Source organism: Epargyreus clarus, unplaced genomic scaffold (genome assembly GCF_041222505.1).
Source record: "Epargyreus clarus isolate Ecla_fem2 unplaced genomic scaffold, WU_Ecla_fem_2.2 ptg000006l, whole genome shotgun sequence".
Taxonomy (NCBI): domain Eukaryota; kingdom Metazoa; phylum Arthropoda; class Insecta; order Lepidoptera; family Hesperiidae; genus Epargyreus; species Epargyreus clarus.
Window position 1 is genome coordinate 10,698,588 of NW_027332214.1, and position 26,274 is coordinate 10,724,861.

Consider the following 26,274-nt stretch of genomic DNA (forward strand, 5'->3'; position numbering starts at 1 on the left):
TTTTTGACGTTTGCGATAGTTATTGAGTTCGCGGTAACAGATAAAAAATAACAGCAGGAATCATACTTCAATAACTATATGTCCAATGAAATTAGAGATTAGTTTAAGTAAATATTTATTAAAATAAATGATAATTAAAAATAGTAAATATTTTTAATTCAAGATAAGTTATATGTATTTAGCAAACTTGTAGAATAAGGCTGAACGACTAGTCGCATGCTATCTACTGCATTATAAAAAGTATAACTTATGACAATGACATGTGACACTGACACATTAAGTCAAATGTAAAGTAAACGTTGCATGTCGAGTTCACAAATCCGCAATGCTTTTGCCGAATAGTGAGGAAAATTAAAATTGCATCAGCTCTCTATTAAAAGCGCAAGTATACGACTGTTCTTTAACTTATATTACTGTTAGAATTATTAGTTCTAGGCTTTGAAAGGAACTTCCCTAAAGGTTAGTAATGTTATACCGTATCTATGATTTTTTTTATTAAATTTCTATGATTAGGAGTGATTAGGTGACTCAAAAATCCATATGTTGACCTAAGTTTGTTGTGTCGGTTAATATGAAACCGAAGAGAATATGCGATTTTTCTGACCAAATAGTGTAAAACTTTTTGAACAAATTTGCTGTATTCCGTTTTAGTTATAATATGATATCGATTTTAATATTTTTTGCAACTAATACGCTACAATCGCCAATGATGGACAGAAGTTACAGTTTTATTTGTAAATTCTTTAAATCTAGTAGCAGTTTTAAATACGTAATAATTATTGATTGTTCTCTTACCTTAAATGAATTCGAATTTCAGTTCAAAATGGTTGAGGAAGAGGTCAACAACCTAACGCTGGATGATGATGATGATGTTGTGGACCCATGGAATGTAGCTAGCAAGTCAGAAACTGGAATTGATTATGATAAATTGATTCGTAAGTAGATTACACGAGTGATTTGAGTATTGAGTGCTTTGTTGTGATTGCAAGTGTTGATAGCATTATCAATGCAAGCTTAACTTATCAATTATGTTCACATGGTAAAACTTTAATTTCTGTATAAAATAGGAGTAGCAGGAAAGCATGCGCTCCACCTAATGGTAAGTGGCTACAGCGGCCCATAGATATCTGTAATCGACCGTTCATACTGGAAGTCAACCACAGATGCACCACTACCTCTGTGGACTAAACTGAAATGCCTATGCTTGATGTTTTGTTGCCTTTGACAGTTAAGTACTGCTGTGTTCTGATTTAAAAGCAATGTGTGACAGAATCACATATTTTAGATGGACTGCAGGGACGATTTGTGTTCAATATTAGTAACTGATATCAATGGTTGGACACTTAAATTCAAATAGGCTCTATGCCTCTTTGCTACTTCTATTGGATTAAAAAAATATTCATTGTTTAGTCCCCCTTCTAGAGATTTTTTTGTTTATAATGTTTCTTTATTTAAGTCCATTATTAAAGCCTAAATCCAATGATAAATTCACAATTTAATACTAAAACACTTGGTAACACACTCAATCAAAGTATTTCCTTTTACAGAAAGATTTGGTAGTAAAAAAATTGATGATGAAATCATTGCAAGATTTGAACAAGTAACAGGAAAGAAAGGTAAACACTACTATAATATTTTGCTTTAAATATAAAACAATGTTTATTATATTCATAGTAACAAATTTTCTTTATAAATACTTATTTCAGCACATCACTTCCTCCGTCGAGGGATCTTTTTCTCCCATCGAGATATCCATAGTATCCTCAACTTGGTTGAGGCTGGCAAAAAGTTCTACTTGTATACAGGAAGAGGCCCATCTTCAGATAGTATGCACATTGGGCATATGATTCCTTTCATGTTTACTAAGTAAGTCATTTCTATAAGAATTTATCTATTATATATTATAAATGATGATGGTTCTTCACTCATATTTCACAAGAACACTCTCAAGAGGACTCATTATATTATAAAAGTCATAATTATATCTGTAATGTAACAGGTCGTCATATACCTAAAGTGATGCCCGAAGGCCCTGAGCACCATGTAGTGGCTCAATCTGGTATTCCCAATAGGCAACTGAATATTCTGTAATTTTTAATAATAATATTAATGATGACGCAACATCCTTTCGCTATAAGGCCAATGTTATATGGATTTTTTTTTAATTTTTAATATTATCTATCCTCAATATTAATTAATATGAGGGAAAAATGTATGACAAAAGTTCTTATCACATAATAATATTTTTTCTAGAATGTTCTATGTATAGGGATAAGTTGCCTCAAAAATACAGGCATGCTATTAAATATACAAAGTATCATATTATTGCATAACTTCCTTACACATACATGACATGCTGGTTAGTATAAATGGGCCTCTAGAAAAGACATGGTTTTATAAGAAGAATTAGTTCTTGCAATTGTTACGAATCCTGTGATATATTGTTATATTCAATACATTATTACAATTAAATTTAAAACATATTTAATTGCAACTCTATACTAAACAAATTATAAATTTCCAGATGGTTACAAGATGTTTTCCAAGTGCCTCTGATCATCCAACTCACGGATGATGAGAAGGTGTTGTGGAGGGACATCAAAATAGAGGATGCAAGGCAAATGGCCTTCAATAATGCCAAAGACATTATAGCTATTGGATTCGATCCGTCTAACACATTTATTTATAATGATTTGGACTTTATTGGGTCAGTATTTCACTTAGTTTATATTACTATTGTATTTTTATTATTACTATTGTGACAGCATGATGACTATTACCCTGACATGATACTAGTATATACAGGATTTTGGACGCATTCTTTGACCATTCAGATACCTAGATCAGGGACGTCCAGAGCAGACACGATCATGGGCTTATATAAATATGGACGTGAGGGTTACATCAACTTATATGTATGGTAATAAGCTAACAAATAACAAAGGTCATCATGATTTAATCACTTTCTAAAAGTTGGCAAAAAAGAACAGGTTGTTAAGATTTTGCGTAACAATAATAGATTACATGTCGTAAGCTGCACGAATCATGCTCATGCGGCCGCGGGCCATACTATGGATAATCGCAATTTTAGATCAGTCTAAGCGATGAATTAAGACTTGTGTTCTAAGTAGGTCTTTGTCCTAAACATCCTCGACACAGGGAGTTATGTGGATCTACGATTATTACATTTTAATAAGACTAAGATGTAACTTTGTTGTAAAAAGATAAGTTTTAAAAAGTATGTTTAGTCTTGGCTATATGTCTAAAACATAGATTAGTAAAGATAACTCACTCCATACAAGTGAATGAAGCCAGTTTTGACAGTTGGAATTGTGTGCGTAATAATAAAGTGTTGCCACATCTCCGTTCTAGTCTCCTTAAAATGTTTGAAATACGTATTTATTTATTATGTAAATTACGTAGTATTCGTTATTTATACGTAAACTTTCTCTAAAAAGGTTCTATTTGTCAAGAATTCAAACAATAAAATGACCAATCCCGTATCTACACCACATTACGAATTGTTTTCTTAGTAGTATAATTTAGTAGGCGCTTAGAGTAGCAAGGGAAAAGGGATTAAATTAAATGTGTATTACGAAAGTAATGTTTATTTATGAAATATACTTAACGCACACCATAACTAATTAGCAATAAAAAGTAAAATATATTAAAAATTAACAAAAAATATACAGAAGAAAATATATGACAGTGACAACAACAAACATAAAATATACAATTGCTATAACAACGATTAACTAAATCTGTAAATGTACAAATTAAACAAAAAAAATAATAAATAAACGAGCTTCATGGAATCACAAATCACAAGTAAATGAGGAGATATTTATTACTGTTTCATTATTTTTCGTGTTTGGTCCGCCATGATTAAGTTACTGACAAGAAAGAGACAATGTATTCCTTCCAAAAGTAAAGTGACGCAAAAGTTACGTCGATATTTACGTATGAATATTTTGAAGGTGATTATTATTATTATTTACCCCTTATGATTCGACTGAAAAAAATTTAATTATAATTTAATAATATTATAATATTTCAATTTAATGTTACTCGTACGTAGCTATTATTTCTGTTCAAATTAAATAAAACACATAATCAATATCTAATTTTACTTGCAAGTTATTTCCCACATGTAAAGTAATTCACAATGAGGTACTGGCAACACTTAGTACTGTCAAATTTTATCTATTTTCGTGTTTGTGAAATATTAAAAATATGTAGTTTTTAGACCACTTACGAATGAAATGATACTTCTCCACGCTTTTTCTTAGATTCCGTGCTGTGTTTGCACCATTTAACTGCACATGTCGGCATTTTTCCGCGTTAATTACACCACGACGGTCGGAAACGTTATGGGAAAAACCGTAAACTGTTTTACGTGAGTGTGTGCGTAATTTCGTATACATGCATGAAACCCGTAAGCTGTTTGATTTTTTTTTGACTTCGTCAATTACAAGGCGGTGAGATATCTTTACTTATCTATGGTCTAAAATGGAAACAATATATATTTTTCATTTATCTTCAGCTGATAATAAAAAATAATAAACATGTTTCTGCTATTACAATGTACAGCCAGTGTCCAGCGTTCTACCAGAATATGCTGCGGATACAGAAGTGTGTCACGTTTAACCAGGTGAAAGGCATATTCGGCTTCGGCGACTCTGACGTCATCGGCAAGATCACCTTCCCCTCGATAGAGGCTGCGCCCGCCTTCTCTACGTCTTTCCCCTTTATATTTGGGGATAAAGTTGTAAGTGTTTTGAATATTTTTATTTGTAAAAGTAAGGCTTTCGTATGTTTGTGTCCGCAAAACTTGAAAAGTTATTGATATATTAAATTTTAATATTCGCTTGACTTTGCATCTCTGATATTACTTACTTACTTATCCAGAAGTGCCTATGGGAGTGTAATGCTATTGTAGTATACTTCTATTAGACTCAGTTACGATTATTTTACACTGAGTCACAACAAATCGTCGGATTTAACAAGCTAATGAGTAATAAAAATGTATTTACATTTACTTACCAATAATAGTTAAAAGATATAAAGCTAGGAACATTAATACAGGTCTACTAATTTGTCTAAAGGCAGTGATAGCCTAGTGGTAAAGAAATTCGACCTCTTGATCGAAAGGTGCGAGGTTCAAATCTGTTATGTGCGTATTAGAAATTATAACTTGTTTAAACGGTGGCGGAAAAATCCTGAGGAAAACTGCACATGTGAGAAAAAAAGTTCTTAAAGGTATGTGAAGTGTACCAATTCGCACTTGGCCAGCGCGGTGCACTATGGCTTTATCGTTCTCAGAGAGGAGACCCGTGCCCAGCACTGGGACACTGGGACAGATGTTGATGACGATGAATTGTTTGTCAGTAGATTTGTGAAGTCCATATCAATCACACACATATATTTCAATGGCTCAAAGAGTTATCTAGAAGAAAAAAAAGTATTTCCTTTTTAATTTATACACTTTTAATCCTAACTATTGATATAAACTTAATTCACTATAACTATTCATAGGTACCCTGCCTAGTACCATGCGCGATCGACCAGGACCCCTATTTCCGCATGACCCGCGACGTGGCGGCGCGGCTGAAGATGCCAAAACCTTCGTTGCTACACGCCACCTTCCTGCCCGCGCTACAAGGAGCACAGCATAAGATGTCCGCTAGTGATGTGAACGCTACCGTGTTCTTGAGCGATACACCCAAGCAGATTAAGAATAAGGTGAGTTTTACATGAGCTTTCTTAACTTACAGGTGTATACAGTCATACAGGTCTAGAGCAATTAGTGTAGGTATCTCACTGAGTATAAAGTCACCCACGAACGACTAGTATGATGATAATTGAATCACTAGATCAAGTTATATAAAACATTACATGCTATGTTTATACACGAATTGCAGAAGACATGTTAAAATTGACCTGAATGTAATCTGGTATTCCATCCACGATTATGTAATACATATAGACAGACAGATAAGTTATGTAATTTATATATTTTCTTATGGTTCACTTGCAGAATTGTGCCTTTAAAACATGTCTACTTGTCAATATAATTTATGATAGCTCAAGCTTAGAAAATGGCAACTATTTTTTATTTGTTTTTGTTTAATTTTATTTTCAGATCAATAAGTACGCGTTCTCTGGAGGTCAGGCGACGGTCGAAGAGCACAGGGAGAAAGGTGGTAACACTGAAGTGGATATATCTTACAAGTACTTAACCTTCTTCTTGGAAGATGATGAAAGACTGGCCGAGGTGAGAATAACATTTTTAAATTAAATACTTTTTATTCTTCAATGTAAAATTTTATGGAAGTAGAACTCTTCAGTGTAATTCCTGTTTTATTACAATTTAATAGTGTGCTGCTGTAGTCTATTTCAAGTGGGGCAGTAAGGCAGAATATAGGATATAAACGAAAAATTTAGCGGGGTTTTAATACTCAGAGGCATCAAAGTTCTAACACGTTCAAGCACCTATTTCTAGCGTCTGTAATCAGCTTCTAGTTCAATCTCCGTTTAGTTTTGGAATTGATTAGAGATGTCCACTGACCGCTATCAATGGTAGAATGAACTATGATATCTGATAGCATTAAAATATTGAAAAAATATGATAATAACCAGTTTATTACTTCTTCCAGATTAAAAAATCCTACGAATCTGGCGAAATGCTAACGGGAGAGTTGAAGAAAATAGCAATAGATACACTGACACCCATCATACAGGAGTACCAGGCGCGGAGAGCCAAGGTCACCGACGAGGTGATGCAAGAGTTCTTCAAGCTCAGGAAAATTGACTTCTAAGTCACATTTTGAAAATGAGGGTAGCGACAAACTTCTAGTGTAAAATAACCTTACGTACGTTTTTAATAATCAATCTGTCCAATTTTTGCTAAAAAAGATCGAGATTTTTTTGTAGGCAGACATTTTAAATTTCGATTTCTCGTGGTTATTACTCAAGCACGAAAAAACAATAAATTATATTTTGTTTCACTTTTAGTGGAAAACTATATTTAAAAAAAGATGCTTAAAATTCAGTTTATAAACTATTTGTCGAGTACTGCTTACAAAAAAAAAACAGATAGTAAAAAAAAAAAACAAAAAATTAACTGCGCTATCTTTCAATTTACATTTTTTTCTCTATTACTACAAAATATTTATCTTTGTTTCTAATACAAATTGCATTATTCATTTATCAGTTTTATCACAAAATGACTACAGTAACACTAGAAGTTTGTCTATTGTTCAGGTAATGTTACCTGTTGTTATAATATAAATGGTATTCACAAATACAGTATGTAAAGCATTTATTTTATATTTATCATTATTTATGAGTCATGTCCATATTTTCCATAGTACTCTGCTTAAGTGTTCAGTTGCCATGAAATAAAATATTTTCAAAATCAGAAATTATGCACATTTTGAATGGGTATATATTTTATTTTTGTCAAAAAATGTGTTTAGTTTAAAATTGTTTATTTTTTGTACAAACAGTGTACTACATTTTTTTCAATTAATACTCTGCTATTAAATTGTATAATATAAATATTATCGTGACGTTTATGTTCTGAATTTGGTGTTTTCGCATAATGAATACTTATCACAGTAAATGTTCCTACATAAACATTTAATCATAATACATACATATAAATAAGCATTTATGTAAGGCGTGCACATATTATAGTTATTATATACGTATCTATCTACAATTGCCAAGGTGTAAACTTTGGTTTTATTATCAGTTTTAACACACCTAAGACTTAAGTACATTAGTACGATAAAATATGTACCGTCACAAAAATAAGTCTAGATAGCTAACTAATTTGGGAATACGTTAAAAGCAAACATACTGCGTTAAAAGCTACATAGGCTGATCCGTATTAGACATACTCTATGTCCATATCGACACTAAGGGCATTCGCTAACGTTGCGTGTGTGCAGTGGGCGTCCGGATCATAGATTTAGATTTTTTTGCTGTGGTCCGGACAGCCTGGGATTGCTGCGGACGATCGATGCGTGCTAAGCCTATGTAATGGCGGCGCTCAACTCATTTGAGAAACAGTATGTGAGCGGGCGCCCGCCGCGTGCGAACGCGCCGTACGCAACGTGAATAAAACCGCTCGCATATCTATGGTTCATATTATTTTTCAATACAAACACGCGAGCGTACACCCGCGTGAGCTTTGGCGTACGTCCTAAATTGAATAATTTCTGAAGTAATTTTCTGGTAAAAATATTATAATATATTGTATTCGAAAAATATTTAAAACATGTATTTTATATAATATCACAATATTAAATGTTATATTAATGTCTATCTAATTGGAATTTTGATTACACTTAGATGTAGCAGTTTATAAGTTATGTGAAGTGAAGATTTTTTATATCCATCAATTGCCTTATTTATTGTGAGTGTGGCTGTGCTTAAAGCATAGATTTATTTTGCTAAGAAATAAATGTGATGATTGAATTGTATACGCAGCTTAATTTATAATGTTATTGCCCTTCGATGCGTGTTAGAATCTGTTCAAGTTTGATATGACCCGTATAGTGATAGTTTAAATTTTTGAAAGCGTTTTTTACGTTTAACCTTTACGTAAAGATGCAACCATATGCTTAAAATTTGCGCGATATGTATGCAACTTATTTGTCGCTAGTAATGCTGATAGACTATTTCACATATTAGTTGAAATGCTCTTCCACAGTTGGGCAGGTACCTCTGCAACAGGAGTATAACCCACAGCTTTGCCGTATAATAAATATTGTTTACAAACTTGTTTAGCAGCCAAGAATTGGAATAACGAGTGTCACATAAAATAGAGCATATGATAGGAGACCAAAACAAACATTTAACAATATGTTACAATACAAAGCGGGGGACGTACGAACCTTTATAACTAAAGACATTGAGACAACACTTGTGCACACAATACCACACAGTTTTGATCGAATATGCATGACAATAGCACAGAAAAGTGGATGACACAGTCCTTAGTTGCGGCAGGTAGAGAAAAGACGAGTTTTCTAGTTAAAGTGATTTAAAACATCTAGTTTATTCAAAAGTGCCGTGTAGTGATTTTTTTGATAATTCGTTAGGATATAGTATCAATTTTGACCTCTAAATAAAAGAAGTAAGGTAGACTTATTGGAGGCATTCTAGCTTAATACTTAAACGTAGAGTTAGCAACATCTGTTATTGTCAAGATTTCCTATTGTATTTTGGGTTGATTAGTGATCCACGGTCTGCAATGATCAATAATATAAAGTTATCTAAGTGCCTTTAAAAATTGCTGCTACTATTTTCTTATAATAACATAATAAGCATAAGTAGAAAACGAGACTATGTATAATCAAACATACGACGAAGAAGCTCCAATACCGTTGATAGCGAATTACACGGTTTTAAAAGAAGCAGAGGATGAGGAGAAACGGGAGACAGAAGATCGGGTTATTCTAGAAATTGGTAGACAAGATGACAAACCTAAGGAGGAACTCACGTTCTCTCATAAGAAGTATGATAAGACCATATCGCACCATAGGTCCTATGTACTGGACGACTATGTGGAACCTCGGAGAATAACATATTTTAGGCCCCATGAGCTAGAACAATCTTCACATGAAGGTAATTTTATTTAAAATTTACGTGTATTTGATAGGCATTGATTAATTAAGTCCTGAATTATTTTAAAATAATTACAGATGCACTGAATCAAATCTTAAGTAATGTTGTTTCTATTTAGCTCGGATAGGTATGTAAAAGTTGAAATTACTTGAAGTTTAATCTTATTAGATTGAAGGTACAGGTCACATGACATAGCCTACATAGCATTAATAAATTCTACCTGAATAATGTCTACGTAAACCTATTTTAAAATATCTATTTTTGTGCACAATTTAAGATTGGGCATATTTACATTCGAGTGGAAATTCTAAGGTATTTTTGGGGAAATTTGTTTAAACTTATCCTAACCTAGTACATATAAGCCATGCGTTGTGACTCATTATTGTAAATAATCGAATTCCTTATGCATAATTGTTTCGGAGACTTAACAATGTAAAATTTAAAAAATAAAATGTTCGTCAGTTTGCATGTATGAAAGCAATTTTAATACTCTTAGTATAAAATGTTAGGTTCTTTGTTGCCTAAGCAAATTACAAATAAGAAGTAATTAGGTCCTAGATACTACGAGCACGAGGAGTACAGAGAAGCGGCGATATTGCAAGACACCGCCAACTCGGAGTCGTCCCTAGACTTTTCGCACGAGTCCCAGGATAACAGCAAGTTTGCCACAGATGACGGCCATCACGACTCTTTGATGAATTGGAAGGAGAGAGCCTTACAGTTGGAGAAAGGTAATGAACCAATTGTTAAAAAATCTTTTTGTAATACGGCTAGGTATGGCTCTATAACGATGACTAGGGGAGCATAACCCATTATAATGCTTATAGTAAAGTACCTACTCGTGTTTCTTAAAGCAGTAATGATAACGCTTTCCACAGACGTAGCTCCAAAGTAGAATTCTCTGTGTCTTGTATACATCACAGATGGATTGATACACAACCCCAGAATACAAATCTAAATTCATCGCAGAGGCCTACCTGGTCGGCGATCGAACCCTGAACTCCATACGTGTGACAATATTATAACCCGCTGTACCACACGGATATTCACGCGCAATTAATTGAAAGAGCTACCAATTACGTGTGCAATGTCGTAAAATGTTCTGGTTCGACTGCTACGGAATTACCGCCAGAAATATGTATATATATATACATATATAGTGCTACCTGCTACCTGCTACCTGACTCGGCAAAGTTTGTACCGCCTCAAAATTTATTTATCAAATATATTCCATATAAAATATAGCCTATGTTACTTGTGGATAATGTAGCTTTCGAATGGTGAAAGAATTTTTAAAATTGATCCAGTACTTTTTGAGCCTATTCATTACAATCAAACAAACAAAGTTTTCCTCTTTATAATATTAGTATAGATAATCTCAGTTTTTTGGTTCGTAAGGTCTGGAATCAACGACCATCTAATTGGAGTATGGTCCAGTATCCTCTCAATAAAATATGAGAAAAGACGTTACCAAAATTAAATTAGTATGATATCCTTACTATAACTTTCTTAAGGAATGGGGAACTGACTGAGGTCACGATCTCGACCCATACTTACATCGCCGTACATGTTCTGCGACCCTTTTTAACCTTTGCCTGTGAAATATATCCCATTCATACCAAGATCAAGATAATAGGGATTATGGGATTAATAATGACCAAGCCTAACCTAACCTAACCATTTTTATAAAACAAGTGACGACATAAGTATTAAGTAGCTTTAAACAACTTTGCTATAAAATAAGATGAATATATAGGTTTATAGTTATAATAATGTAGGTCCTGTATAATATAATTTTCGCAATACTTGTTTTCTTTATTTTTTAAATTATTCGAATAATATTGCAATTTTATTGGTCGGTTTTTAATTAAAGTTACGTTGAGTAACTTAATGATAATGATATGCTTATTACCTGATGCAGGCACTTTGCTTATGATTTCTCTTGATATCCTGGTGAGTTTAGTACTCAAAATGATAGTTATTTTAAGATAATGTTATTATTTTTCTTATTATTATTAGCAGTCGTTTAAGACCATAATTCATAACTCATATCCTGGATGTAAATACCCGTTTAACAAAATGCCGAAATTAACATAAAAGCTTTTCCGCGACTAGGTATGCATTTCCCGTACTTAGCATTTACATTAATTAATCATTAGGTACAGGTATAGTCAGGGCCGGATTTAAGGGAGGGCAACCGGGGCGGCCGGCCCGGGAGTTCCACAAAAGAGGGGCCCCCGCAATAGAGACGTCGGATTTTTTTTCAATTCCGACTAGTAAACACTAGTAAAAAAAAACTTTTCCTTTGATATTTTTTTCGCTGTTTTATCTTTATCTACAGTACTTTGTACAAACATGAATACTAGAAGAATCTATCTGTATTTTACAATAAAATATTTATTGAAAAACTCAACTGCAAAAATTGTTCATTTTATTCGGAAAATAATTTGGGACCAGGGGGCCTCCACTCCTTTGTTGCCCCAAGGCCTCTAGACCTCTAAATCCGTCCCTGGGTATAGTATTGAAATTAGAAATAAATCTGAACGAATAACTTTAGCACATTGGCTAAACTTCTGCACTATTTATTAAAATGTCTTTACAGAATATAAGAAGACAGCTTGTGATAGAGAAAGAACGAGAATGCGAGATATGAATCGAGCCTTTGACCTGTTGCGCTCCAAATTACCCGTCACTAAACCCTCAAAGAAGAAGTACTCCAAGATAGAGTGCTTAAGGTATTATAAATGTATTAAGCTCTAGGTAGAATTTGAAAAAAAATACCGGATGGTAGTCGAAATGAACTTCGTTGCTTACCTTGGTCTCGGATTCGCAAGGAAGTTTTACTCTATGATATGGACCCAATAAATGATAATCAAATCAAATAATAATACCAGTCTGTAATTTAAGAACTACCCTTATCTAGGTACTATTTGTTCAGGTCCTGTTACCAACATATATGATGGAGCGCGGTAAACATCGGGTGAACATCAGAGTCCCCTAGAAAGATGGCAACCAGTCGCCTTTCAAGGGCACCCCGATGCCGTGCAGGAGACTTTTAAGATTACATACACAGTTAAACGCATTCGAACATTCTCTAATGTTTCAGGATAGCAATCTGCTACATCAGACACTTGGAGTACATGCTTGCTAGTGGCACTCCAGAAGAGAACCCCGCTTTCTTCGACCTGCACGCTTCGGAGATGCGACGACGACAGGAGAGATTCTCATAATTTCAATCATGTTGAATTAATGTATAAGAAATTTCAAAGAATGCATTTTATGTTAGGCGAAAGCGTATGTAGAATTTCTGTGGGGTCTTAAAAATGCTGCTCAGAAATAAAAATATGCGCATAGACAATACAAGTTTGCACGTATTATTTTTTATATTAGAAGAGGAGAAAACAAGTATGCAGTAAGTTCGCTTGATGGTAATCTAATAGGCAACTGACGCCTATGGATATCTGAAGCCAACCCTAGATAGGATTAGTGTCCTATGAGGTCATGCTACCACTGATGATAAGTTGGAATGCCTAGTATAAATTTAGACCTATATAAGGGAGAGCCCTTATCAAAGTCTTCAAACCAGAAAATTTTACATTTTTGTTGGATACCTCTTTCTGTCACCGAAGGTGGTGTGGCGATGGTACTTCCAAAGTCGAATCACGAAAGATCCTACCAAGATCATAATTTAAGTGAAATAATAAAAGCTCATGTTTCATACCAAAAAACTTAGTAGATTGTGTAGTTAATTTTTTTTACTGTACTAACATCTTCTCAATCGCTTGTATTTTTTTAGGTATAAGTATTCATTGTTACTGAAGTACTAAATTAAATCTTTATAAATTAATTCCGTCTTCTTTTAACACACTTTTATTTTATCTAAAAATGTATAGTATGTGCCTAGTTTAAAGTAAAGAAGTCAATGGCTAAATACATAAACAGAATAAACATTTACCAACTGAAATATAAAAGTAAAAAATAAAGTTCAATCTTGGTTTTCGTAATTTATTGCTGTAACAGAAACAATGAACAAAACACTGAAAAATATAAATATATATATTTAGTAAAAAATCAGTTACACCTAATCGTAAGTCCATGATACATTTCCTTTAACTGTTAGTCCGAAAACTTTTGGTATTACTTTTAGTAAATTATGTACTCCTCTTCCTAATTTTGCGCTCCAGATCATCTTCCGCCTGCTTCTTTCTGAGGGCCTCGAGGTAGTCAAAATATGCGCACTTTATTATTAATGGCACTTTCACGACACCTATAACACATATTATCTTATACAATTGACGTATATGTGTACAATTATAATCTCGTAGTAAGCATATTAAATGCGTGTTACGTTCGTCCTATATACATGTGAGATAAATTATTTAGTGATGTACCGTATATCCATACCCAGATCATACACGTACTACGCGAATTTCCAAATGATGAAGAAACTTTACAATAGCCTTGAAATTAACTTCAACAAAATTTTGTTATGTCTTGAAATCAGTGTAAGCACAATACTATTCTAGTTATCGCTAAGCTTTAATCAATTTTAATGAAAACTTGAAAATATTACATCGGAACAAACAATTTACAATTTCTTTAATATCTTCCAGATCATTAGTGAAAATTATCTATTCGTAAAAACTAAAAAGAAAACTTGTAATAATAATAATTTACCTGCAAAACAGGTCGTTACAGCTGTTTTATACATGGAATAAATTGGCGCAAGAAAAGTGTCAGTAGTCTCTCTTCTCTGAAAAAAAAAAAACAAAAATAGTTATGAATGATGCACTTATTTCAATGAAATAATTACGTTAAAAATAATAATCAAGTACTATAAAAGCTACATTTAGGTTATCACATCACACTGTCAATGATATGACCCAGTTTTACCAGGGCATTATCAACGTCAAGGAAGCTGTTTCCGGCACCATTATAGTAGTTTTGTGCGGCCAAAATCACTACATCAAATCACAATTAAATTCAAATTTAAGGGTGAATTAAATGTAAAGTTTTCGATAACCATGTCTGAGACGTAAGTAGTATTACTTTTTTACGACAACTTTAATTTAACGTGATCGGTTTTAAAAAAATAAATACTCTATCTTTTTTGGCTCTACAAACATATTTATTTATTTTTTTATATGTGATTTATGTATTGTCTTAAAAAGAACAAATACATAGTGGGTTTGAAACTATCTGAAAGGAATTATACGTCAGAGGAATGACGTCCCTTGAATTTTGCGCACGTGCAAATACCAGGATATCATGGTACATACATAGACTCGCTAGATATTTCTGGTTGAAGCAACAAGTTTAGTGTAGAGCCCACGTTTGTGTGGAATGAAGTCACATTTATTACGTCATATCGTCTCGTGAAACTGGTATACGCTTACTAGGGGAGCAGAACATTGAAACATATGTGAGCCAGACTGGTCTAGTTGCTCTCAATCGCGGATTCCATTACGCGAAAAGCTTTCATCGCAGGTAGACGTTTCGCAGATCGAGATAGGTTTTTAACGAGCAGCACGTTGTGTTATAGCGAAACTAGTACTAGGACAACATGGATGAATTGTATTTAGTTGCTGTCTCGGATTGATTGTTGCAAAATTAAACATAGATATTAATAATGTTAAGTTAACTATTAACTGGTTATCATTATAATTGTTCGAAATCATAGCTCGATAATTCTGTTTTTGAGAGCCAAAAAGACATGTTTGAGAGGATTATTATTCGCATATAATTTAAATTGTTAGTGTACTAATTGATAATAGACTACTTTATGGCAAAGATATTTAATGTCCAAACTACGGATGCTTTGTGAAAAAAAGATTAAATCAAATTACACAGTCATAAATATTGACGCTAATACAATAATGATCAACTTGCAATGTTACCTTAAATCAAATGAAATCAAATATTTTTTTTTAATTCAAAATAGGTTCTTTACAGAGCACTTTTTGAATGTCAATACAACTACCACCACTTCACAAGGTGTTTCGTTATGGAAAAGAAGCGGCAAAAGAATCTCCATAACACACATATTTAAAAAAAATGATTTTTACAATGTTAAACTTAACCTAATGTACATGTGGAGCTGGAACTACTTCAGACCACACCGTTTTGTCAGTCAAATAATCACTTAGTTTATAGTACGCTTTTTAACATAGCGTTTGTTTAACGACATGTTTGAACTTTTTTTCTGTGAGATTCAAAATGTGGTCAGGTATTTTATTGTAGTAGCGAGTACAGTTACCCACCTTACATTATCTATGTTTAGGAATTGCTAATTTATTTCTCTTTCTAGTATTAAAGTTATGGTGGTTACTCGTTACTATTAAATAGTAAATTGTAATTGTAAATTGGGTTTGACGTAGAGTAGTTTTTGTAAATTAACCGTTGGCATGCATAATATTTTGAGTATAAATATCTGATTGTGAAATTTATTATCTCTTGATACTTACAACAATATTACCACACTGGTCGAAAACGGGTGGTCGTCTAGTGTTGATACTACGCAAGTACTCTTGCCAACGACGAATGCACTCAGTGACGTCTTGTTGGTCGCCCCACACTCCTTGTGTATACGTGAAATAAACAGCACCGACTAGGATACCAGCCTGTAGGTGTAGAAAATATAAATATCATAAACATGCCTTCATCGCAAACTTAATAATGAAAATTGAAAATACAATAATAATTTAATTAAATTTTGAAACAATGATGTTTTTTAATTGACTGCAATAAGTTTAATTTAAATAAGCTAAGTTATTTAAAACATATCTCAGGTGTGGCGCTTTACGACGTGTAACAATTTACCCCAGGAAACCAAAACACGCGAGACTAGGGGATCATGAATGCGAGATGTGTTCGGAATGTAGCTTTATAAGAGCGAGCCTGAGCGAACGTCTCTTGTTCCCCTCAGTAGCAACGAACAAGAAACATGAGCTTAGAAAATTAATCTTGAAAGAGGTAATGTTAGACTTGTAATCATGCAAAAAATATGTAAAAGTCGTTTTATAAGATTAAAAAGGGTTTATAGACGCAGTCGTCTACTACGTTGACGTTATTGTGAGAGGGAATATCAATGTGATAGGGGCGTATACTAATGAAAGGGATAGCATAATATTACCTAGAGTGCTGAATTGATAGAGACTACCGATATTACGATAAGGACAAAGCCATTTGAAAGACAAGGACAAAACCTAAAGAATGCGCGCGCAACGTAATTTTTTTAATGGCCACCGAAAATCAAACCATCCATTATCAGGAAAACATGACCATGACTGCTTGTTTCAGAGTTACTGACAAAAGTACAGAACATTGAACCTTGTTGAAAATTATATTTTTGAAAGTCTTGTTTAATTGTTCTGAGAAGGACATTTTCGGAAATAAAGGACGGTATACACAGGTACGTCATGCCTTTGACATTTACATTTTATTGTAGTATCATTATGAATGATTTGGTTGGGAACGTTCACGAGAAATTTTGCCACCCTTACTCTACCTTACCTCTACTTTCTGAATGATAGGATCGTACCTCGCACCTTAGAATAAAGTTTCATCCAAATAAAACTAGAATGATTGTGGTTCTCTACAATTTCTTTTACGCACTTTTTCTACCTACTAATTTCCAAAATTTTCACAATTATTCTTAGAGCTCTATAACGTACGAAAATGCGTGCTTTTATACAAGTAGCAATGAAGTAAAATAAATTATGCCTGTCTTGAGTTAGTTGATAAAATTCCGATCGAGAGATATTAATAATGTTTAAGAAAAAAAAAACAAAGCAAAAATTACGGCTATGCACCATATTTTTTCTACGTAGGTAATAAAAATTCTAATAACGTATTCAATGACCTAGAAAAAATTAATTAAAATTGACGTCAACTCTTTATTTTTTAGGGATAATCTTATCGCGGCTGGGAAACTACAAAACCGCAATGTAGTTTCCCAGCCGTTAAATGTTCGGGAAATAATTACACGGGTCAACATGAAATTTGACTTTGATTGCAAAGCATTAAATTTCGGTAGTTTAGGTCGTAATAAGACGGAAAAAAATATATGGCATGAAAAACTTTGCTTTTGTGCTTAGAAGACTGATTGAACGAAATTTTTAAAAATCTCGGATTTTAATTTTTGATTGAAAATAAAACTTGAAATAAAAATGTTTATTATTTTTATTAAGTTTTACTATCAAATTAGCTTACAGAAAAGTGGAAAATAACTTAAAAGTGCACATTTATACTTTTTCTTTTATGTTCATAGCTACTTTCTCTCAATAAACACCAAATATAGTCGCCCATCATGTTTTCATTGTATTGGCCTTGATAGCGTTGTTCAAAATTCATGATGTCACAAAAGCAAACTTTATACCGAAAAAAGGTATTTTCTTTTCGTTTTTGTGCATAACTAACTGGAAAATAATAGTATAAACTTTAGGACAAAGAACGAAAATTTTTTTGTAGAGTCGTGTTATCGCTTACATTACATAAGCATAAAAATGTTAAAACGATTAGAAAAAAATAAATTACTGTTTAAATGTCACACGATCTTTTCTATCGTAACGGGAGCTCATGAATTAAATAGTACGAGTATGTATTGCAGTATATTTTTCTTTTGAATATTTACAAGGCGAAAGTGAAGGCGTAATTATTTTATATTCAACCAGCCATCAGCCCTAATACACTACATTGCTGAGCGTAGGGCTCGTAGTAGAGGAATTACTACCTATACTATTTTACGAAACGGTAGCCCTTTATGGTTCGTCCCCGGCAGCACTACCGGCACATCTATTTCTGCCTAAGAATTTAAATTTATTTGGGGTTGATTATAGATGTCCATAGGCGACAGTAGTCACTTACATATACCTGCATGCTTGTCTACTACTCCTATATTATATAAAATTACTAACTTTAACAGCGTACATTAGTCTGCCATGTCCATAAGGCAGTGTCATTTTGGGCATTGTCAACCTCTTGCCGCTTTTTTTCAGCTTGTACTCCTCTTTACTGCACACTTTTATACAAGTTGGATGTAGAGGCAGCTCTATAAAAACATAGAAAAACGTCAGTGTGTTTGGTTACAAACAATACCTATACTAGTGAAGGTAGTACTTCCATGCGACACCATCACACCTTTTCTGCCTTACAGAAGATGTACATGGTGTAAGTACCTCTCTTGGATGTTAGACAAGCATTATTTTAACTTAAAGATGACATAATTTAGATATCAGGATATCCTGATATCTATCCTATATTAAACTATGAACTATTGAACTAATATGAGAAACTATTGAAACTACGGACTTTTAACATGGCTGCAAGTTTCAAAAAGTTACGATACAACATCGTAGTAATAGTCGAAATAGTACGTTTAGATCAAGGCTAACTCTCTTATCTAATATTTAAGCGTTCAACTTTTCTTATTCAATTAATTATGCATAACCAAAGAAAGTATATTTTTATATTTGGGTAACTAGCGCGTAAACTCGTTACTTTGAGGATTTCTAAGAAAACCTTCGCGATTAGGGAAAGTTATGTGAATAATTACACGGTTTTGTTTATTTACTAATTAATTAAAGTATATGTAATTTACATACATATAAGACGTTTCAATTTCATTCTAACAGATTTATGGACGTTTATATCATTACATTACATATTATATTTAGTATTTCGATTTTTTGGTCATATTAATTGCAAAATAAATTTAAAATAACACTATTTAAAATAAAATAAAACTAATACAATTAATATTAAAATTTTATAAATATAATAAATGAGCCAAATCGCTGCCCCGTGGAAATGTATCCAATATACTGGCAGCATTGCCTCGCTGAATCGACAAACTAATTTGTTGGCCGTGGTAAGCTCCTTGGGTCACCGGAGTATTTTTAGTATTTCTTCCATGTCCATAAAGAATTTACTTATCGATATACATACATACAAATAAAGGTAATTATTTCCTGAAAAACGTACGTAATTAAAGTATTAAGTACAAGTGCCAAGAATGTAGTAAAACGGTAAGTTTCGTGATGTGAAGTTAATATTTGACCTTATGTTCGTTGTAATAAGTCTGCTTGTAAGGTTAATCGAGACGTTACATAATTTGTAATATATACTAGGATAGCAAGGGTTTAAGGAGGTTTAACCGAGTGTACCGAAGGCGTTACAACAAAGTCGTTTCGTTCGTGTATTCGAGATGAGAGAGAATATCAGGGTAACATAACTTTATACTAGTGTAATTTACATTGCTGATGTAATGCCTTGTAACTTGCTATGAGTCAAGTACATTCGATCATGTTTGAGAATCGCTTTTATATTACAAATCTAAAGAGTTATTTAAAAAAATCTCTAAAAATAAAAACAAAAAAAACTTGAAGAACCCAATGTAATGTGTAATGCAACACTTGCAAATATAATAGATTTAGTAAATTAATAACTTTAAAGTTCACATTGTTATTTAATAATGTTATTTATTTTTAATTTTTTTGTCACCTGTTACACGAGCGCATTCTACTCTTTGTGTAGGGCTGCATTTGTCATATATTTGCATATCTGGTTTCGGCTGTTTTATATGCTTAGCGAGGTTAATTGTTCGACACGCCTCGCATCTTATGCGATCCGGGCTTAGATTTTCACACATCGTTACAATTTTAATTAAATCTCTTGTAAATTGATAGAAAAACGGGTAATTTTGAAAGAAAATTCTGATAAAAGTCGGTTGTTGCTTGACAGGTGGATATTTCTTCTTTTCTTTACGTCATTATTTAATTAACGTGAATACTTTTTAAATACTCTATATTACGTAAAGTTTATAATGCTGTGTACAATATATATTTTCAAGACTGACATAACTTTAACATTTAATATAAAAATACAATATGATAGAGAACCACAAAACAATAGTTTCTGAATAAGACAAGGTAATTATTTTTTAGGAAACAAAAAATGAAATAACCATACCATAATTGATTTATAAGGCTTATGGTATGTAAAATCTGGGTATACTGTGTCCACTGTCTAGTTTGGTATTCCGACCAAAATTTTGTACAATATTTTGGGATTTAAACATTAACTTGTGCAGTCCCTCATACTCACCTCTTAATTTCTTAATATTTAGGGATCACAAGAAAAAAGCTTAAGAATTCAAAAGAAATAAAATCACTAATTAATATTAAGGCTAGATATCTATATGGAAATAATTAAAGCGGACAATAAGTAAATAATAAGAGGCAATAAGGCAACTTAAGTTGTTATGACTACGTTGTTATATGAAAGTTAAAAAGGGGTTATAAAAGTAAAAGTTATTAAAATGGTATGATCAGTACAAAAAGTTTAAAATTTTGATCAATACTTACATTAATTAGGATTTTCACACGTACATATTATTTTGACGATTTTAAATTAAGTGCTTAATAGAAATATTTCAATAATCTTCAAGAGGCATGACCATGTAGATTTTGGAAGCAATGCAGACGTACGTACTTATAAAATCAAACTCTTATAGTACTATTACACTACAATCATTTAAGGATCCTCATTATTCCGTTTTTGGATTAATCTTATTTGGATTAAGGATTTGGATTTGGATTAATCCACCTTGTGGATTACTGCAGGAGATGAATGAATGATAAACTTCTTAGTACGATGCTGCTACGCATCTCCCGGATAAAATCCATCATTGGATATCTGTTATAACAATGCTTGGATATGATTTTTAATTCCGATTTTCCGTTATGATGTCATAACAAAGTTTTTCATTGCTTTAATCAAGATACTGATTGTCAAAAACAAACCTTAAATGCCAAGCGTAAATATTCTAAGCATAAAAAAATATTATAGGTACTGTTGAAAATATTCGAGTCTAGTAAACATTGTTGTGAGTCACTAGATAATGTGACAGTGTGTGCATGCATTCATATCATAGGAATGACGTTTCAGCAAACCAAAACAAGAACTACTAGGGAGCGAGAATATATAAGGAGATTGAATTACAATGACAGAGTGCATAAGTGATAGGCAAGATACGTAAGACAGACAGAGAAGGGACTTGTTGATATATCACGCGGATTCGAGCTTCAACAAACCAAAACATAACTCTAGGCAATCATAAAATGGAAGAGATGACATTATCGGTCAGTCGGTGAATGAATCAGTACACTGGGTACTAGGAAATTATAAATGCACAATATATTAAGTGGAAGTTTTTCAATGTTCCTTTTCTGTTTTATAGCTTTCCAGTCAGGATATTATACTTTAAATATGGATTACTATAATGATTATTAATATGAAAATTAATATGATACACTTCTTTCAACAATTATAATCGCCTGATGATTATGATTTAAAACATTGATCTAGTCCCCACGAAGGCCAAGTTCTGATTGATAGACTTTACTTTTATGCATTTTTCCGAGAATTCTCCGATATTTTTTCCTTTATTATTAAAACAAACTGTGTATTATTTGAATATGCCGCCTGTTGTATTGTTTTATATTTGTATGTTACTTTGTTATTTCATGTTATGTTGGTACAATAAAGTGTATTATTATTATTATTATTATGTATAACATATCGTACAACATATACATATTCGTACATATAACATAGAAAAATGAAGGCTGCCCACTTGGGTTTTTAAAACTTAAAATGAACGAAAGTAAATAAAAATTATATTGTACAGTACGATCTAAAATTGTATTAACAATTATATTTTTATCAAAACCACTAAATACTACTTACACACACGTACAGGATATTTTACAGGATGGACACGATATAGTCCGCCCACGCCGCGTGTTGCGCAACGAGGGGCTTCCGCGACTAGCCTAGATAAGGCGCGGTTGCGAAATTTCGCTAATTTTATGTCGTACCCCGGAACTTTAATGTACTGGCTCACCTGATGTCAGATGCTATCCATCTTAGCTTTATATCCCCTACTAGTACTTTTTTACTCTTAATAGTAATGGAAAATTTCTGATATTTCTGCTCGATCCTCTTGTGAAAATTGAAGAGTGAGAAAGTATTAGGGCATATTCTCCGTTATTAGAAGCAGATATATTAAGACGCCCCTGATATCTTTTTTTAAATAACTCTTATATATGTCGGTTTCCTTACGATATTTTACAATTTTACAAATAAGTATATTTTTAGGCTTTGTAGGTATTACCTAATGTCATTGTTTTTAGTCGATATTTGATTTTTATAAATAAAATTTTAATTGAAAATCAAGTAGCTATTACTTGGTCTAAGTACCTATTTAAATACCAAATACTCGGCGAAAGAAAGTAATTTACAAATACTACTGTCTCGATTGTAGACTACTTTGCGAGGTGGCCCAACAGTGGGACATTAATAATTTGATGACACTACGAAAGTCCATACACGAAACGATATATTACTATCAGTTAAATAATATGGAGTGTTGTAGGTACATTATATTATATCATCAGGAACTAACTGTACACCTACTAAACAGTACAGTGCGATAATTATTTCAGTTTATGATATAATCCCGGATGTAACCGATATGTGTAGTTAAAATACCAGAAGCAAATTATTACAATGTGCAATATATTCTATTCATTCATATAATGAGTATATAAGTTGTTTTAAAAACCAACATTTAAGTTATTTTAAAAAGCAATTTCTCTATGTCTACCACTTTCATTATAAGCAGTATTTGTATGGATTTAAAATTGTTAATTAAAAAAATGTGAGCCGTCACGGGACGCCTGGTAGATGTGAAACATCGACATTATTTTGTAAAAGTAATATGCAGAAAAGAACATATTGTGATAGGAACTAAATATGTCATAATGATAAAATAAAATATTACGATTTTTTTCCAGATAACGATGACTATTTATTGAATAAACATTTATTTTCATTAAATACAAAAATTTACGAATTTATTTCAAATCGTGACTACTTAATTCGTTTAATCAGTGACTTCGGTAATACTTATATTCGATGTTGCCTCTGAGGACGGTATTACTGTACCAATGTATAGCGTGGCGACGTATAGCATGCGTCGCCACGCCAGAAATCGGTTTTACGTGCGGCTATAGATGTTTCACATCAAAAAGTAAAAAATTAACCGAATCTGGTCATAACGTGGACATAGGAATTTTAATTACGAACACAGTTAATGAATTATCTATCATGACGCGCGATAATTAAACGAATTAATGAAACATTTTCCTGTACACGTACATATTTATAAGCAAGTCAGTTTTTAACGACTTTATGCGCAACATAAGTAGGTTGTACAAATCTAGAGCTTTAAGAGAGATTTAAAGCTCGTCGTTCAAAAGCTCACACCTAGTTTCAAAAAGACTTCAGTGCATCGACACATAATAAGCCCCAGAAACGGAGCTTTCAACGGTGTCTTTATGCATATAAAGTATTTCTTAGCCAAAACGCAAATGGAAAGAAAATAGAATACACAAGCGAGGCCTTGGAACATTTGAGTTCAGGGAGCGCTAGCGGCGAAAAGCTCGCGCAAAGCTCGCCCATTGAGCTGTTTTCATCAATGGAGTGGTGGGGCGTGGGGCGAATCTTGCGCCGGAGGCTGCGGCCACAGCGGGCTCCGTCAGTCGACTATCAGCCGGCGCGCCTGCGCGAACCGTGCCTACGCGATTCGGCGCTGCGTTTGTGCGGGAAATTTAAATTCAAACTCCATTTTTAAATACCTATTCCATTTTCGAACTTTTTTCTTCCTCGACTGAACTGTGCCTGTACTCTATGGTGTTCCTCTGTGATTGTTTTATTATTGCGGATTTTTAGACGTTTTTCAGGAATGCAGCAATAGAGATGGGGATATCTAGCTTAAGGTATTTATTTTTGTATTTTACATTATTAACAAATATTTTACAGATTTATTCGTGATCTCGTTTTCATAATATTTAATATACCGTTAAGAATAATGCTTGAAGCTCAATCCGGTAGTTTTACCGGCAATCTTTTTATATCAATTTTCAAGTTACATAGGCATTAAAATATACCTCATAGTCTCATTATAAGTTAAGGTAAATAAATTTATTGAACTACCTACAAATTTATCAAACCTTTCACATAAATAATTTATTTTCATAAAACTTTTTAATATATTTATTAATTCGTCTTTTAAAATTTGTTAGATTAATATCGTTTCGATTATCGGTTACCGGGTAAATATTTAATTATGCATAATTATGAATAACTAGGTTTCCATTAAATTATCTAAACTAAATTTATAAAAAATTGGAATATTTCGATATACGATTCAATAAATTAAAAAGTTTTCGTAAATTTCGAATGAAGATATTGTTTTAACTTTAATAACATACCTAAGCGAAAACCTTATAATATCTTCATTGCAAAAATTGCGCTTAATTTTAATTAATCACTATATAATTCGTCCTTTTAAGTCATTTTTAGCATCTTTTATTGTATCCTATCCTCTATTCTCAAAGCTTACGATGTCAGTAGATACGTATTATCGTAACATATCTCGTGAATTAAGTATTACCGCATAACATCAGGCGCTGAGATTCAAACGAAATAATTGCAGCTATTAAAGTATAAGGCGATGAATATGACAATTTTAACCATATAAAGTAACCGCAGGACAAAATTATTGTAATGTAACTAAGCTGTGTTGTATTTATTTAGCTGATTTGTACTCGATTTTGTTACAGTTGTTTTCAGGGAATTTATATTCAGTTTTTAGCCACCGTAAGTTAATTCGTTAAAACACCATTTTTCATATTATAATATCTGGAACTACATTACTTTATAGTAGACCTAAAGATTTATTTATGGTAAACCTTAGCAACAATTGCGTATAATATTGTTAATTTTTTGTATTAAGTATAATAACATTTAAATTTTTCTTGCAAGCAGTTTAAATTATGCATGAAATAACTCTATATTGTCTATCATTCCTGTCACAAAAATTAATTAGGTATATAACGTACGAGTTATGTTAATAATATAAGGACAGTAATATTTAGAACCTACAACAGAAATATTAGAAGAGTGAAAAGCAATCGCGTGATTTTGCCGGTGTAGAGTTGCGAAATAAAATAAGTTATAAAAAGTGGAGGGCAACCAAAAAGCGCGCTAACTGGTGCGCACGTCATTCATGTCAGACCGGTGATAGGGGGGATAGGGGAGGGGGGAAAAGGGCTAAGATGCTGCACACGAACTGGATCCTGAGGGACGAGAAAAAAGACAAGGCGGGATTAAAACTAAGACTATTGTTCCTTTTATCCCGCGTCCCGTCTTTTCCAGTAGAAATTCCCTGCTAGTTCATGCATAAATTCATTGCCGGTTTTGCTCGTATAATTAAACGGTTAGCTGGTTTAGATAAGTAAAAGCCTGTTTCATAATCAATACACTTTTGAATTTGTGTCAACGGGATAAAGCATTGTTTTGGACGGGCGGCGCGATTGAAGTTTTTGCAAACAGTAGCGTTAGGCTTGCGCACGGGATTTCTTTGAAATTTCGTTTGTCTGTTTATTTTTTGTACCGCGGTCTCGTTTCGTAATTTTTATTTGGTTCTTGCTTCCAGACTGCACATTACGATTTTTTCAATGGTCGCAATGGTTATGTTTATGCTGTATTTTTTGTTATGTCCATATGTCTTAG

At 32.8% G+C, this 26,274-nt stretch overlaps 4 protein-coding genes across 20 annotated transcripts in view; 3 read left to right on the forward strand and 1 right to left on the reverse strand.

The window, feature by feature from the left end:
• Positions 1–268: 268 nt before the first annotated feature.
• On the forward strand, positions 269–8,489 carry TrpRS (Tryptophanyl-tRNA synthetase). 3 transcript variants are annotated; one of them, XM_073074036.1, is made up of 9 exons: positions 269–459; positions 818–935; positions 1,548–1,616; positions 1,707–1,866; positions 2,525–2,707; positions 4,591–4,768; positions 5,536–5,742; positions 6,143–6,274; positions 6,657–8,489. In XM_073074036.1, exons 2-9 carry the CDS (start codon positions 824–826, stop codon positions 6,816–6,818), a joined length of 1,203 nt encoding a protein of 400 aa, XP_072930137.1. In that variant the 5' UTR covers positions 269–459; positions 818–823; the 3' UTR covers positions 6,819–8,489. The 3 variants fall into 3 exon arrangements, with proteins under 3 accessions (XP_072930137.1, XP_072930140.1, XP_072930139.1); XM_073074039.1 differs by having other exon boundaries at positions 281–381; XM_073074038.1 differs by having other exon boundaries at positions 287–385.
• Positions 8,490–8,897: 408 nt separating this feature from the next.
• sage (salivary gland-expressed bHLH) lies at positions 8,898–13,239 on the forward strand. Of its 5 annotated transcripts, none has more exons than XM_073073422.1 (5): positions 8,898–9,047; positions 9,346–9,636; positions 10,188–10,367; positions 12,239–12,371; positions 12,743–13,239. In XM_073073422.1, the coding sequence occupies exons 2-5, from the start codon at positions 9,357–9,359 to the stop codon at positions 12,864–12,866; spliced, it is 717 nt and encodes a 238-aa protein (XP_072929523.1). In that variant the 5' UTR covers positions 8,898–9,047; positions 9,346–9,356; the 3' UTR covers positions 12,867–13,239. The 5 variants fall into 5 exon arrangements, with proteins under 5 accessions (XP_072929523.1, XP_072929520.1, XP_072929524.1 ...); XM_073073419.1 differs by having other exon boundaries at positions 8,898–9,041; positions 9,337–9,636; XM_073073423.1 differs by having other exon boundaries at positions 8,898–9,041.
• Positions 13,240–13,627: 388 nt separating this feature from the next.
• LOC140742520 (uncharacterized) lies at positions 13,628–20,400 on the reverse strand. Its single transcript, XM_073073424.1, has 5 exons — positions 20,137–20,400; positions 18,552–18,685; positions 16,101–16,256; positions 14,314–14,389; positions 13,628–13,903 (listed from the first exon to the last, which is right to left on the reverse strand). The coding sequence occupies exons 1-5, from the start codon at positions 20,282–20,284 to the stop codon at positions 13,788–13,790; spliced, it is 630 nt and encodes a 209-aa protein (XP_072929525.1). The 5' UTR covers positions 20,285–20,400; the 3' UTR covers positions 13,628–13,787.
• A 3,825-nt stretch (positions 20,401–24,225) lies between these two features.
• Ppn (proteoglycan-like sulfated glycoprotein papilin) overlaps positions 24,226–26,274 on the forward strand; it is a 121,102-nt gene continuing 119,053 nt past the window's right edge. For all 11 annotated transcript variants that reach the window (XM_073074042.1, XM_073074049.1, XM_073074043.1 and 8 more), the window contains exon 1: positions 24,226–24,476. In XM_073074042.1, coding sequence (XP_072930143.1) covers positions 24,457–24,476 — 20 coding nt within the window. In that variant the 5' untranslated portion in view covers positions 24,226–24,456. The remainder of the gene's footprint in view (positions 24,477–26,274) is intronic.

Excerpts from the sequence above, each read along its gene's own strand:
- TrpRS (XM_073074036.1), top strand. The coding sequence starts at position 824 with ATGGTTGAGGAAGAGGTCAACAACCTAACGCTGGATGATGATGATGAT. Across the intron at positions 1,867-2,524 it reads ATTCCTTTCATGTTTACTAA|ATGGTTACAAGATGTTTTCC; the intron begins GTAAGTCATTTC and ends ATAAATTTCCAG. Across the intron at positions 2,708-4,590 it reads AATGATTTGGACTTTATTGG|CCAGTGTCCAGCGTTCTACC; the intron begins GTCAGTATTTCA and ends TACAATGTACAG.
- sage (XM_073073422.1), top strand. The coding sequence starts at position 9,357 with ATGTATAATCAAACATACGACGAAGAAGCTCCAATACCGTTGATAGCG. Across the intron at positions 9,637-10,187 it reads AGAACAATCTTCACATGAAG|GTCCTAGATACTACGAGCAC; the intron begins GTAATTTTATTT and ends AGAAGTAATTAG. Across the intron at positions 10,368-12,238 it reads AGCCTTACAGTTGGAGAAAG|AATATAAGAAGACAGCTTGT; the intron begins GTAATGAACCAA and ends ATGTCTTTACAG.
- LOC140742520 (XM_073073424.1), bottom strand. The coding sequence starts at position 20,284 with ATGTGTGAAAATCTAAGCCCGGATCGCATAAGATGCGAGGCGTGTCGA. Across the intron at positions 18,686-20,136 it reads AGAATGCGCTCGTGTAACAG|AGCTGCCTCTACATCCAACT; the intron begins GTGACAAAAAAA and ends ATGTTTTTATAG. Across the intron at positions 16,257-18,551 it reads GACTAATGTACGCTGTTAAA|GCTGGTATCCTAGTCGGTGC; the intron begins GTTAGTAATTTT and ends CTACACCTACAG.